Here is a 15646-nt window from a genome sequence, read left to right on the forward strand (position 1 = left end):
TGATTCATTAACATTGCTTGCACCCCTAAGAGCCTATTTTACTTCATGTATATTAATAATGGATAGCACATCTTGCAGGATATTAATAATGGATAGTGCATCACCCTTTAAATTAGAGGTGGCAAATCAACCCATTTAATTAGATTTACCCATACCCGCCCATGAATAGATGGGTATGGGTATTTTAAATTTTTATATATGGGTATAAATGGGTTACCCAATAATACCCATTTATTAAATGGGTATTATTGGGTAACCCATCAAACCCAATTAACCCATTTAAAATTCTCTTCCCCCCAAGTCTCTTCTTTTCCCCTACCTTTTTTTTTTTCAAAATTTTCATTTTGTCATGATGTTAACATTATTATTATTATTTGTTGGTTTTATCTTATTATTTTATTTTTTCTTAGTTTGTTAACTTGCTCATTTTTTAGCATTACCAATTTATGATAAATTTTAGCCTATTTTATTATCTTTATAAAATGAAATTTTAAATTTATATATGAAAAAAATGTTAGGGGTTCAAAATTTTTGGATTAAGTTTTTATAGTACTTAATTCAAATTTTTATATTCGTATTATTCAATTATTAAATAATAGGTAATTTTGTGACATAGAGTATAAATGAAAAAAATTGGTAATTAAGTTTATTGAACATTATAAGTAAATATTTAAAACTAATGATGGGTACAAAGAGTGGTATAAATTAATAACTTAGTTTGTAAAAATGAATTTAAATGAGTTTGCAAAAAGTTAAAATAAATGAGTTATAAATGGGTAATTGGGTTACCCAATTCATTTTTTGACTTGCCCATTTATACCCATCTAATTAAATGGGTATAAATGAGTTGACTCACTTATACCCATTACCCATTTTACCCAACCCAAACCCGCCCAAGTCACCCATTTTGACACCTCTACTTTAAATTCAAATTAATTGTCTAGAAGATTAATTAATCCATATAATTCACTTTTATCTTCAAAAGAAAAATGTCTTTTATCTTTGGATTAAATCTCTTTATCAGCATCGATCTCATGTGCTCAAACTTTATTATGATGCTAAAAATCAAAACACTTCATGATCTTCGATTATTAATCTTATACTGTCAATCGCTACATTTTTTTACCATTGCACAAAGTTTATACATTACAAACTCTCCCACAAGTAACCATTCAAACACACACATACTATTTATTAGTACAAACTCCACATACATATTGTTTGATGCTTAGTGAAATTTAGGTAATTTACTTCATCTAGGGACACCTGCGCCGGCCACCATGGGTAGTCATTGAGAAGTAGCAAGGGCAGAAGAGTTTCTGGCTCCCAAAAGTGCCTGGAGGCAGGCAGCTGCAGCGAGCACAGCAAGTCCCACAAGCCCTCTTGCAGAGCTTCTGCCTTGAAGCCAAAGCACACCTTGCAGCACAAGCTTGTCCACAATCTAGTGTTCTAGTTGTTTTCGTGTATCTTTCTTCATAAATTCTTGGAGGGCAAAATTCAATATGCATGGTGAATGAATTCTTGGTGAGTATATGATTACTAATTGGTCACACAGGCACCAATATGATGAGACAGTGAAAAAAGTTGGAATTTTTGATGCAGCTGGCATGCCATAAATAGTGTGACTAATTGGTTACTACTGTTGATTTGTTCAGTCTCATGTAAATTTTATTGAAGCATCATGGATATAATTTCATTTGTGGACTACACTCTTCTGAAAATGTGGTTTGCAACCAATTGCCACTAAATCTTCTGGCAATTATGTTAGTTTAGGTAAAATCTGCTCTAAATCTATCCAAAAAAAAAATTTTGATGAATAAGTTGAGGTTCTAGTATCACATTCTCTATTGTCTGTAGAAAACTGTCTATCACATGACTAATGCAAACTGATGTACAACCTACAAATAATATATATCAAACAAAATTTGGCAGACTTAGCTGCTCAACTTGAATAAATTTAGTATGCAAACTAGAGATTCAGGCATGAAAAAGACTTAGGAAAATATTCTTTACGCTCCCATTGTCATTTTAATAATATAATTTTTATTTATTAAATTATATGATAAAACAAATGATGGGGTGCAAATAATAAAGAAAGGAGTGCAAATAACATTCTCCTATATGCATTTCGAAATAATAATTGAATCTGAGTCATGGGTCGTGGCTGATTGGAAATAAACATGCATATGGTTCATACTTATCGTTGGGGTGAGAAAACTATCTGAACTGTTGCTACTGATCTGTGTGACAAAAAAAGAAAATAACGTGTTAGCTACTAAAACTACAACAAGAGAAAGATAAGAGTAAAAGGTGAAAAAAATAAATAAATAAATGGTAAGTTGTACCTTAAGATCATCACGATCGGCTTCAACAAGAAGAAAAACAAGAAAAGAAAGTAAAAGTGTCAAGGGAAGCTTGGAAGTAGCCATGATTCTAAGCTTTTGCTGTCCTCTCTAGTTAAAAAGAAAGAGAAAACGATTTAGTAATTTAATTGAAAAGTAAAAGGCAGAAGACGAAAAAATCATTCTTTTTTTTTTTTGTCAAAGATAGACAATTAATTAGATTAAAAACACTCAGGAGTTAACAGAGAAACCGGCCCGAAAGCAATCTAAGGAGAACCCATCAAAAACCCACGTTCAGCCAAGACAGAAACGAGGTCCCTATGAATCTTAAATTCAGAGTAAATACCCTACTATCTTCCGATGTGGGATGGTTACCCAACCCCCCCTCCCGAGCACATCCTCACCAAATAATTGATATTTTTTTTTGTCGAAGATAGACAATTAATTAGATTAGAAATACTCAGGAGTTAACGGAAAAATCGGCCCGAAAGCAATTTAAGAAAAACCCACCAAAAACCCACGTTCAGCCAAGACAGAACGAGGTCCCTGCAGATTTTAAACTCAGAGTAAATTGCTTTCGGGCATTCAAATTGCATGGATATTGGCAATAGCTTTATTAATCTGCATGGATGTGGCAGTTATAGAGCTGAGTCAGCAAACCGGAGGGTGAATGAGATAACGCTTGCGGACTTGAGTAGCTCATGCTCATCAAGCAATTTGCTTTTATATATATAGTTTTAATTTTTATATACATCTATATCTATATGTATTCAGGAAGGGGTTTTTAGCAGAAATCCTCTCAATGACTTATAAACTTCTCATTCTTTTTTTTAGATTTTTGTATTTATTTTAATATATAAAATGTAATTGGTTATAACCCACCTTATCACCCATCAATATTCCCACTATCTCACTCCCACTATCCCACTATCTTAACTCATCCTACAATCACTCCTACAAATTCTTTTTTCCCACTATCCCACTATCTCACTCCCACCCTCTCTCAATTTCTTATTTGTTTTTTATTCTCTATTCATTTTGTAAATGTATTGATTTTGTTTCTTTTATAAGCAGTAGTGGAAGATATTATGTGCAGAGATTTCAGCAAAACTCAACCTTCTTGCGGATAATTGGAAGTATATTCTTACCAACTTAATTTTCCAGGTCGGTCCCCTCTGCTTTTTAAGTATGTTTTACTTTTGTTTTGCTTTTTGTCATGAATGATATTGCATTGATTTTCTGATCATCCATTATTTCGAAAAATTTTTTACAAAATTCTAAGAACGATTATTTGTTTATTGTTACACTGTAAAGCAAAGATAGTCAATAGTGGGATAAAGTATAAACACAAAATCACAATCACATTTCTAACATAAGGTATTGCTTGCTTATATAATTGCGGATGGTATATGTTCATGATTGAGGGTTTTACTATTTCTAATATAAATTGTATATTATAAAAATTTATTTGTTTGTATTAATGAAATTTTTTAATTATTTTTTATTGCACATTTATCACATAAAAAAGGTGTTACGATAGTTATTTTCATAATTTTATTTAAAAAATGATCGTGCATGAAATAAAAAATATTTTTGTTGATAATAAAAAATAATTAAAAATAGTTTATAATTAGAGAAAAACAATTCAGATACTACTAATAACTAAGGCACTATACGCCATTATTAAAATTGGATTAATTTTTAATTTCGTCAGAAATCCTTTTGGCAAAATTGCATTCTAACATTTCTTTTCTTTATCATTTTCTCTCTACATTGACTGCAATAATTTTCACTTCACTTTTAATGGGTGGCTTTCAAAATTGGTAGAAAGAGAGTTTATTAGCATTCAAATAACTGTTTTGTGTTGCATCTTTTTGAGATAATAAAGAAGGCATGAAACTTCTTGAAGAATAGTATCCTACTTTTTAGAGTTTGAATCACAATATTACCTTCATTTTTTGTATTTTTGTATTTTTGCATCCACTGGATTAGAAAAAAACGCGTCCTTCTAAGCTTGGATTATGTTCAGCAGTGATGCCAAAGACCTAACGATATCTATATGAAAAGAAAAACCCAAGGGACATAATTATATATCATACCAAATATCAGAAAACTAACTGCATAAAGGAAATAATTCTGACTCATATTTCGGCGCTCTACCTGACTCAAGACGGTGATTTTTAAAAAAAATTTGGTTTCTCTTGGTATTTGAAAAATTCTGAATTCTAACTGAACTTAAACCAAAAGAATAAATTAAAAATTATAGAGGCTGCCAAAATAAAAGACAATATTGAATTGGATATTAAAAGATGGTTTAAACATAGTAGGGACTACGAACCAAAATCTTTGAAAAAAAATTCTGTATCCAAAAAAAAAAAAAAAAACCTACAAGAACAAACTCATTTTCCCAAAAAAAAAAAAAAGAAGCCTATAAGAACATACGCCCTTTTTCAAATTTAATAATTTATCTACATTATGAACATATTATAAACTAATACATTCCTTTTTATTTAATATTAAAAATTGATTTTAAATATATAAATGATAGCAGAGAGAATGAAGCAGTTAGCGACATGTGAAAAAATCGAAAAGGACAAAAGCAATTAGAGGGATAATTTCGCACAAAATTCGTGGGTTAAAGTGCAATTTGAGGTATAGATGGGAGGCATTTTAGTGCATTTATTGGTTTGTTTTCAATAAGTAGTGGTTAGTTTTGCGGGGTTAGGGGGGTCTACATGTACCAAAATATATTTATATAGGGATTACTTCATTAACTATGGGTGCTAATAATAATTCTATTGGTGCGTAATTTTCATTTGATTACAATACAATTGTATTAAATTCTATTGATGCTACTTCTATATTAACTATTGTATTTTTTTGTTAACAATTCTCATACAATGTATCACTTACTACACATAAAATAAATACAAAAATTATTTATTTTTGATTTAATATATATATATTTTTTCTAGATCAAAAAAAACGAAAATATTGCCACTCTTCAAGTTCGACAGCCATCCGCATCACCAATACTTTTGCGTGATCATGGTAAATATGCAGTTTTTTATATCGTCAAAGAACGTGCATTTTCATTTGTAGTACACACTCCACAAAATTCAACATAATTAATTAAATCATCAATTTTGGCTTTCGTACTAAAAGTGGTTCAAGAAAAATTATCAAATCGAATGCTTAGTATTTGTAAGTATTTTACTTTAACAACATTCAATTACATTCATTTGTAGAAATATATCATTTCCTTTTTTAATATAAATTTTAATTTTTTTTTTCAGGATCCATTTTTTGAAAAAAGACAGTTCTTGAATGATATACACATTCTATTATATTTCAAACTATTATTAAACAGATATTACATTTAAATTTTATTGATTCAATTTTTTCACCTTTATTTGTTCACCATTTTATTTTTTTCAACAATGTTAGCACCGTGCGTAGCACGGGTATTCACACTAGTTGTCAATGTATACGCTATTATGGTTGGATGTATAACACGTGAATAAATTTTAAAATTTTAAATTCAAATTTTGCACATATGTCATATATTTAATGGTGATATTGTATATAAGATTAATTCATATATATATATATGTATGTATGTATTTATGTATTCATAGCCTATTTTCACTCTTTTTTGTTGGCTAGTTTAACTATAAGCACTAATAAGGGATCTATATCTATATAAATTTGAGAAGGGATTTTTAGCAACAGACCTCCACGCACCTTCCCACCCTCAATTATATTTTTCTAGCATTTTAAATTTAATTTATTTCATAAAATACAACATGTCCATATGTGAAACACGCCATCATGTTTCCATCAAATAAGAATTCCGCTCCAACTAACATTCCTCCCTTCACATACCTTCGTACTCCAATTAATACTCCTCTAATTAACAATTCCACTCCGATTAAAATTCCTCCAACCCAATAATAAAAGATAACAACATAATCGTGGACAACCATGTCAATCTCATTTTTGAAAATAGTGTATATCCATTACAATGACGTAGTCGACACTATTGTCAAGTGATTATTTTCACATATCTTTTAATTTTAATTATATTTTTTATTTTATATCACAATTTCTTCTTAACATACAAGTTAGAGATCCCGGTGGTAACCTATATCTCGCTCTTCAAGACAGGCATGCATGATTCATATTTTGTTATAATTCTTCTTATCTTAGAGATTTAAAAGGGAAGGTATAAATTATTTATACATATATATTTTTATACAATATTATTTACAAACTTTCTAAAACAAATGATAATTCTAAATTCCGTATGCTCTTAATTGTTAGGAAAATGGAGGTACCTTATTTGACCAACACATTATTCATGTAAAAATCGTGCATTCTCATTTATAGTACGAGATTCACAAAATTCAACAGAATTAATTAAACCCCCAATACTGGCATTCGTACTCAGAGTTGATTAGTGTGAAGAATGTTCCTACCTTCATGAAAGATTATCAAATCGAAGGCAAGATATTTGTAAGTATTTCATTTACTTATCAAATTAAATATTCAGTTACATTTAATTGGACACTTATGTTACTCAATTTATAATATAGATTTCTACCTCTTTTTTTTTTTTTTTTTTTTTTTTTCAGGATCCAACTTCCATCAATGTGGTAGTTTAAAAATAATGAGAATGTTTTTATCATATATTGAACTATTGCTACAAAATCTCATTTTTTAACTATACTTTTGTGTACCCTAAATTATACGAACAATTACACACATTTATTACTCTTTTCAAATTCCTCCCTCGACTATAATTTTTTTCCAAAAAAATGATCTACTGTGCGTAGCATAGGTGTTTAGACTTTAGACTAGTTAGTTTAAATTGTAAGCATTAGGACAAGGACTTTGAGACTGAAGAAACACTTCTTTTAATTGATGATGTGTTGTAACTGAAGAAAAATGTATAATGTATTTTGATATACTAAAAAATTTGAAACCCGTTTGGATTGCTATTTTTTGAAATTTTTATAGAAAAATATATTATAATAATTTGATATATATGAAGTAAAAATAATAACATGCATTCATTGACTTCATATCAACCTGACCCGTGCATATGTCCGCATGACTTTATGTTCTTTTTTTTTCATTTTTATCTAATTTTCAAAAGTTATCTAAACAAAAGTTTCGGTTTGGTTCCCAAAGTAAATTCAAAATACCATCTCCAAATATTTTTTCAGTCAAAATTGGACTGCATTCCACTGGGATTCTACCACCAGTAAATCTAAAATGAAACAAAATAAAAAAAATCATGATTACTCATATAACCCCCAAAAACCATACATATTCCACGGAAGAGCATGTGATTATGTGAATGAACAATTGCAACCCAAAGTCCTACGAATGAACACTCACTGGTGCATTGCATGGAGTACTTGGTTCTAAATATTTACAGCTTATATCCACGCCATACTTTGTTGCGCTGCTGGTACTCCACGTCATCCAATCCATCCCTCTGACTTTTGCCCTTATTTTTCATTATCTTTAAACTGGTAATTAAAACACCAAAAACGTTACTCACGTCTTCTCACCTTGGATTCATCGTTTTATCCGTTTTTCCTCGTCACACTTGGCATCCTTCCCCGCACTCTTTCTCTTGCTTCGTTACACCAACTGGACCACTATACTTACTTGTCCCGTAAATCAATTCATCCCCAGTCTCTTGTTACAGAAACACACACTACACACAATAACAGACACACAAAAGAACCTGAATGGCTACATTGCGAGTTCCTGCATCTGTACCTCCTGCAGATGAGGACTGTGGGCAGCTTAGGAAAGCTTTTGCAGGTCCCTTTAATTTCTTTCTTTCATTGCTGATCAAATCTGTTACCTTTGATTATCTGTAATTCTTATGGTACTGTGTAGACGATCTGTTAATTTTAGATGTACTATGCGAGTTTTGGCAATGGCCATTTTAGTATGATGATTTCAAAGAATGTTTTTCTGGACTGGCTTCAATTTTGAAGTTTTGAACATGATCCTAGTAAGGTTTTTAAAGATCTAAGTTTTTTGGGACTTTTGATCATCTCTCGATATGATTAATGATCAGTGTGTTTTGCTTTCGGTAGTGATATAAGCGTGGTTTTATCCTATTCAATTTAAATAGTGTGATCTGTTGGATTACATGGTTCAAAGACTCGGCAAAGTCTGGGTTGACTCAACACCGGAACGGAACTCAACTCTCCGATAAGACACCCGGATATGCCGAGAATTCGGTCGAGACGGATAGAAACAGCCGAGTCGCCTGAGTCGTCCCCACAACTCGAATTTTTATTATTTTTGCTAATTTCGTAGTTAGCCAATGTCCTCCTAAATTGGAACCTTGTTGTTCCAATTTGTGCTGTTACTATCTTCTTTCTACTAGTTGTTTCTCTGTTGTTTGTGTGTAACAAAATGTACTACTATTACCTATTCTTGAAGTTCTTTAGGAAACTAATGCACTAACAGGCCATTTGCCCAACTTGAACGAAATTTTGATAGAAATGGAGATGATTGTAAATATCATACCTCTTGTTTTGTATATGACAAAAATCAGACATGAGGTGTTTGAATATATTACAGGATGGGGAACAAACGAGGCCCTAATTATCCAGATCCTGGCTCACCGAAATGCAGCACAGCGTAAGTTGATTCGGGAAGTATATGCTGCAACTTATGGAGACGATCTTCTGAAAGATTTGGATGCTGAACTTTCTAGTGACTTTCAGGTGACCTTCAGACTCTTATGCTTTGTTTGAAACTATGTGAAAACATGTGTCGTTCATTTCCCAACTCAGGGCTTTATGATTTATTATCTTGCTTGGTACTTCAGTTTTGTGTGTTTCTATTATCATCGTCTTTCCCCCTCTTTTTCCTTGTTTTCTTTGATTTGTTATCATCTAAAATAGTTTGAATTGCAAATGTTATGCCCTGGCTGATAAGACTGACATTGTAGGCTCTCCATTAGCATTTAAGGACACTTACGTGCATGTTCAAAACAGCGTGCAGTACTGCTATGGACACTTGATCCAGCTGAGCGTGATGCGCTCTTGGCTTATGAAGCTACAAAGAGGTTGACTGCTAGTAATTGGGTTATCATGGAAATCGCTTGTACCAGATCTTCACAAGATCTCTTCAAGGCGAGGCAGGCCTATCATGCTCGCTACAAGAGATCCATTGAGGAAGATGTTGCATATCATACAGCTGGGGACTTCCGTAAGGTATTACAGGACGCTTTCCATGTACTTCAGTTGTGTGATCATATGAATTTGATTCAACAACCTTTCCTAGTTGGTGAAACTACAAGTTTTTGAAGCATGGATCAAGCTTCTTACAATGTATAACACCATCCCGTGTAGTGATTATGATAATTTTGAATCCATTAGCTTTTCCAATGTATTTCTACTATAAATCATTTCACTCTATTGTCTCCAATGAATTATTTACTTGTGGTATATAATCTAGCACTATACAAAATGCATAGTAGTTCATTATACTTTCTGCAAAATGCACCATCCTTTTCTATTGTGCTGATGAATTAGAAACATTCTCTCATTTGCTTTGTATTAACTAACTTCAAAAACAGCTTTTGGTCCCCCTAGTGACTGCATTCAGATATGAAGGAGATGACGTCAACATGACTTTAGCAAAATCAGAAGCTAAGCTACTTCACGAGAAGATATCTGAAAAGGCTTACAATAATGACGAGATTATTAGGATTTTGACTACAAGGAGCAAGGCACAGCTCAATGTAACTCTCAACCAGTATAACAATGAGTTTGGGAATGCTATCAACAAGGTATGTTGTAGTTCACTACTTATGTTCCAAAAACAAGAGTGCAAGTTAGTCTGCAAACATGGAGTTTGCTGATGTGTCTGAATACTTTAGCTGAAATGTGCTATTAAAATATACAGTGGACCTGTTTTATGCAAATTATTGTATTGATGTCTATGCCTCTTTATTCATAGACTCAAAGTTAATTCTGCAAAGACGCATACCTTAGTGGAACTTTATTAATCTTCTGCGCAAATTTATGTCTTGATATCTATGCCTCTTTATCCATACAAGTCTGATAGTACTCATAGGACTCTATTCGACACTTATGGCATTTGCCATATATATTCAGTAATTGTCTTGTTCGTGCAGAATCTGAAAGATGATCCTAAAGATGAGTACCTCAAATTACTTAGAGCAACAATAAAGTGCCTGACGAGTCCCGAGAGATACTTCGAGAAGGTTCTTAGATTGGCTATCAACAGAGTGGGTACTGATGAATGGGCTCTCACTCGTGTTGTGACTACTCGAGCTGAGGTTGACTTGCAGCATGTCAAAGAAGAGTATCATAAAAGGAACAGTGTCCCCCTGGACCGTGCAATTGCTGGAGACACTTCTGGAGACTATGAGAAAATGCTTCTGGCTTTAACAGGGCATGGAGATCTTTGAGTAGCTCCTTGTTCTGGCACTTTAAGAGCTTTTTATGTACGAAATACAGTCATTAATGAGTTTTTAAAGTTCCATGACTTTGAAACATGAACTTCTGCTGGTTTGGTCAGTTAATGGCCGGAGAAACTGTGTGCTGTTATCTATGATTGGTTCAGAGTGTCCTTTAGAATTCTCTCTCTGGCTTGCACTTTATGGTTAAAAGTCAAGCAACATTTATTACGCATTACCTTAAAAAACTTGTTTGTAGGTAATAACCTCAATTAATTGACGGGATTGACAAGGCCAGTTAATATTTGAGCTAGAAATGATTCCTCCATACTGATCATTCATGAAAATGTAGCGATCATGCAGAAATTAGTACTGAGGTCTGCAATCAGGTTAAGGCCAACCAAATTGAAGCAAATGTACTACTGTATGTTATACTACCATGCTGTGTAGGCTTCATTTACTGATGCAGCAAATGGGAGGCAAAACAGGATGAGATTTTCCCCAGGACATTAGAGAAAGAGACCTTGAAACTCCTTCTCCTGCTTGAATCAACCATGATCAGCTTGATTTTCTCTTAGGTTGTTTCTCCATTTGAGAGCTCATTCGGCTCAATCTGCAAAATGGGCCTCAAAGGCTAGCATGATACACTCCGTCACTAGGATGATATACTTGTATTTCTCAAAACGCAAGTATGATATACTCGTTACTGGGGGAGTTTGAAGACACTGAACGAATGGGTTTTCTATGATTTTATTACCCAAACTTGACTGCTAAACCAGCTTGGGGATATATGGTCTGATTTCCGATTTGTGAATATTCTTAGACTAGCATAAATACAATTAATATACGCACTATTTGCACCGGCTTTCACGACACAAACAGAAGTGACAATCTTTTTTAAGCCCACTCAGATTGGCAATTGGCAAAGCTGGCATGTTGACAACCAAAAAAAATTCTCCGTTCTAGTGAGCAAATAGTGGCTAATCAGAGGAGGGAAATAAGTTCGAACCTAATGGTTTGGCTTGACCATGGTTCAACTTTGTGATAAAAGTTGAACGTTCTGCAAACGAAAGATCCTGAAAATTTTCTTATCTCATAATCCATACATTCAAAACCTATAAACTAGATAACTAATCACTCACGAACCACAGATGTTCCTCCACAAAGTACAGGACACAAATTGTGGAGGAACATAGAGAGAGCTATTGGTCCTAATTATTAAAACTTTCAGTTGCATGCAAATAGTTAGACCAAGGCAATGCTGCTCTCACCACCAGGGGGTTTGCGGACTCCACCCAAGAAGTCTCTAGCTTTAACCTTGCCATCAGCAAAAATATTGTTGCCACTCATTTCTTTCAGCTTGGCCGTGCTCAGATGCTTTTCAGCAGAGCCTGGAGGAACATCTCCTTTGAAAATGTCATTGCCAGTCAACTCTGCAAATTTCTGGTCATGTAGTTTCTTTGAAGTCTTGACAACTGGTTCTTCACCAAACAAGATGTTACTTTGACCGCCAGCAGGCTACAAAAGTTCAAACAAGACCATAAAAATTCCAGCATTTTGGACAACCAGTCCGAAAAGAATAGACTTTAGGTAATAGGTTGCAAAGAAACTGTCAAAAAATTTTCCCTAAATATAACAGATCCAAAAGCTGATATAGACATCATAATGACAATACAAATGCACTTCAAAATGCAAATGCAAAATGCTATCCTAAAACATTCAACACACACAGAGACAGAGAGAGAGAGAGTGAATCTGTGTGTGTGTGGCTGTTTGTTTGTACATGTGCATTATCAGCAGGCCATACGGGGTACAAGAATGAGAGATAAAGAGGAGAAAATGGAAGTTAATCTAACAGATGAGTCCCACGAGTTAACTTACATTAGAAACCTTGACTGATGTTCGTAGATTTCGCGGTGCAGGTTCTCCCATGTCCTTGATTTCTTTTGCTTCCATAGAGCGCACAGCAGCCAATGATCTGGGAGGAACTTCAGGAGGAGGGCCAAAGATATCATTACCGCTTAGTTCCTTGCTCTTCGCATCTGACAGCTGCTTCTTCATCTTACTATCAGCTTCGCTTTCCAGTGTTCCACTTAACTCCCGCTGCTTTGCAACCTCAGTAAGAGTTGTCGGCTTCTTTGGAGAAATCCTTTCTTCAGTACTAAAGGAGATCTGGCTGATTCCATTTGCAGCTTGCTAACAACAATCAAGAGCAATTGCATTCGCAGTCAAAAGACATGTTATGGGCATCATGGTTTATAGAAGAATATGGCTGTATGGGCTTCATTCAGCCAATGGAAGGGATTCAGGCATGCTGAGAATACAGAGTTACTACAATTACATCTACAGATACCTGAACCATACGCACAGATGTCCTATTATTAGAAGAGACATGACCATTTCCAGATTCTGATGCACCATCTTCAGTCTCTCCAGAAAATATTTTGCTTCCAGTAATCTCCTTCAACTTATATCCTGAGCATGGTTTCCTGAACACACGAACAAACCGCAGCAAATAAGAGCTCAAATGCTAAGAATCAAGGTTCCAAATTGCACTATGCAACGATGCTAAATCAATCATGAGAGTCTGGCACATTTTAACAATTTACTTTTGAATATACTACATTTTAGTATGCAAAAGATGAAAATGCTTGTAAAGAAACGGTCCAGATGATGTTTCCACAAGCCTAATGACATGCTCAAATTGTCTGTTCTAAACTGACTGCCATAAAATTAAACGAAATTTCACCTTTAGAAACTCAAGCTTTACAAACATCTTGACAGGAAGACTTTGACCTTTCATGTTTCTACATGGCAACAGAACCTAATCACATGCAGTTTTTAAGAGTTCGAGCGGCTCCTATAGCACCTTGGAAAGACTTATACACAAAAATGAAAAAAAGCAGGGATTATGGTGATTGGTTAGCATTAATATATAGTGACATCACATTGACCAGTAAAGGCAACTTATTACGTATGTCACTTGGATATACATCAGCAACAAAAGCCAAGACCTATGCTTATATTGACATGCAAAAATATTACCTTTGCAGAAACAATTACCTAAACATCTTATCTTGCTATTGTAAAGCATGATTCTTGACGGGTGTTAAAGAGTCTAGCCATACACACATATTCACGCAAGTAAAACACCAGCATCTCCCTGATTGCTACAATGCAACATTCAGATAGACATAGGATACTAGCAATCAAGAACATTCAGCCAGCTTAGCTTTTGGTCAAAACTTGGCATTCCAATTATAAGCATCATTTTTTAAATCGAAAAACCACAGATTCCAGAACCACTTGCCATTGACCTCTTGAATGGGAAATGTTATTTGCACTCTATTTTTTGTTATTTGCACCCCACCATTTGTTTTATCATATAGTCTAATAAATGAAAACTATATGATTAAAATGATACTGGAAGTGTGATTAACAAAAATGGGAGTGCAAATAACATTTTCCAAAATTGTACTCCAGTTGTTAATCAAATAATCGAAAAGCTGACAAAAGTTACCCCATACGTATAGCTGTATTTAAGCAAAATATCTTCCAAAGTACGAAGTGAGCTAAATTAATTCCAGATAAAGAAAAAGTCATAGGTTATATCAAAGTGAAAAAGTAAATTAGGTAGCAGGATTCAGAAAACATGTAAGTTCAACCAAATATGTAATCTTTTTCTTTTTATATTCTACTCATAAACCAATATTACCCAAAATATTTCCCAAAAAGGAAAGGCATCGGAGAAAAAAATAAATCTTTAAACTAGATGCATGATACAAATAATTTCACTGCTGAAACAGTAATTATCTACTAAATAAACATAAAAAATTAAGCATGGACTCACAGATCCATTATACTATCATCCAACTTCTAGTAAATTAATACAGGAAAAAATGCAAATAAGAAACAAAAAAGAAATAGGGGTCTAGATTCTTGACAATGCAAGTAAAGTTTCAAACTTGACAACTTAATTTGCATCTCAGTGCAACTTCTCCTGAATTAAACAAGCAAAAAAAAAAAAAAGAAAAAAGAAAAAAGATATGCATCTGATTACAATAACCTTCTATTGAGACTTTCAGCTTCCTCATCAGTGATCTGTCCTCCAAACAGCACCTTACCAATCCCATCTGCTGGCTACAATAATTTCAACCAGAAAAAAAAGAAAAAGAAAAAACATTAAAAAGAGTACAATACTAAATCTCCGGCTACAATGCAGTGCATTTTAAAGTTGCTAGTTAAACAAGAAAGTGTCCGGAAAATGAGGTGTACCTGCTGGGGACGAGTGGCAGAGCGGGAGACATTGGCGGAGGCCGAGGTGGAGGAGTCGGACGGAGGCGCCTCCGACCATGTCAGCAAGTCGGCCGTGGAAGTATGGGGCTTCCGGGCAGGCGTTACTCTCTCCATTTCTTTTTCTTTTTCTTTTAGTCCCTTTCGTCTCTCTCCTTCTTCTGTGCTTTTTTTTTTTTTTTTGAACTGAAAGTCTGAAAGGCTTAGTTGAAAATATCCGGAGAGCTGTTGTAGACTGTGGTCCGTGGACACTACAGAGAAAGAATATCTGAATCTATCATTATCACAGTCTTAAAATCTAACTTAACACGTGTACTACTTAGGTCTCACCATTTAAGATTCCTCATTTTCATTTTCATTTTCATTTTTTTCGTTTTATTTATGAATCAAATAATATTGGCAAAAAGTCATGGTTTGGGAAGTTCATTTTCTGCGAAGAGTTCACTTAAACTATGCGGCTTTAAAAATACTATAGGTATGTCTTTTATAGATACATGTAATCGATTCGTAATTACATTTTAATTTTAGGACAAAAAATTTCAGCAGCTAT

At 33.7% G+C, this 15646-nt stretch overlaps 2 protein-coding genes across 2 annotated transcripts; one reads left to right on the forward strand and one right to left on the reverse strand.

The window, feature by feature from the left end:
- Positions 1-7905: 7905 nt before the first annotated feature.
- Positions 7906-10987, forward strand: LOC113700093 (annexin D2-like). The gene is made up of 5 exons (XM_027220542.2): positions 7906-8180; positions 8955-9100; positions 9374-9592; positions 9958-10170; positions 10519-10987. The coding sequence occupies exons 1-5, from the start codon at positions 8105-8107 to the stop codon at positions 10813-10815; spliced, it is 951 nt and encodes a 316-aa protein (XP_027076343.2). The 5' UTR covers positions 7906-8104; the 3' UTR covers positions 10816-10987.
- Positions 10988-11796: 809 nt separating this feature from the next.
- On the reverse strand, positions 11797-15339 carry LOC113700187 (uncharacterized). Its single transcript, XM_027220702.2, has 5 exons — positions 15079-15339; positions 14870-14943; positions 13157-13292; positions 12685-12999; positions 11797-12321 (listed from the first exon to the last, which is right to left on the reverse strand). Exons 1-5 carry the CDS (start codon positions 15211-15213, stop codon positions 12049-12051), a joined length of 933 nt encoding a protein of 310 aa, XP_027076503.1. The 5' UTR covers positions 15214-15339; the 3' UTR covers positions 11797-12048.
- Between the last annotated feature and the right edge of the window lie 307 nt (positions 15340-15646).

The sequence above is a fragment of the Coffea arabica genome, chromosome 7c, assembly GCF_036785885.1.
Source record: "Coffea arabica cultivar ET-39 chromosome 7c, Coffea Arabica ET-39 HiFi, whole genome shotgun sequence".
Lineage (NCBI taxonomy): Eukaryota > Viridiplantae > Streptophyta > Magnoliopsida > Gentianales > Rubiaceae > Coffea > Coffea arabica.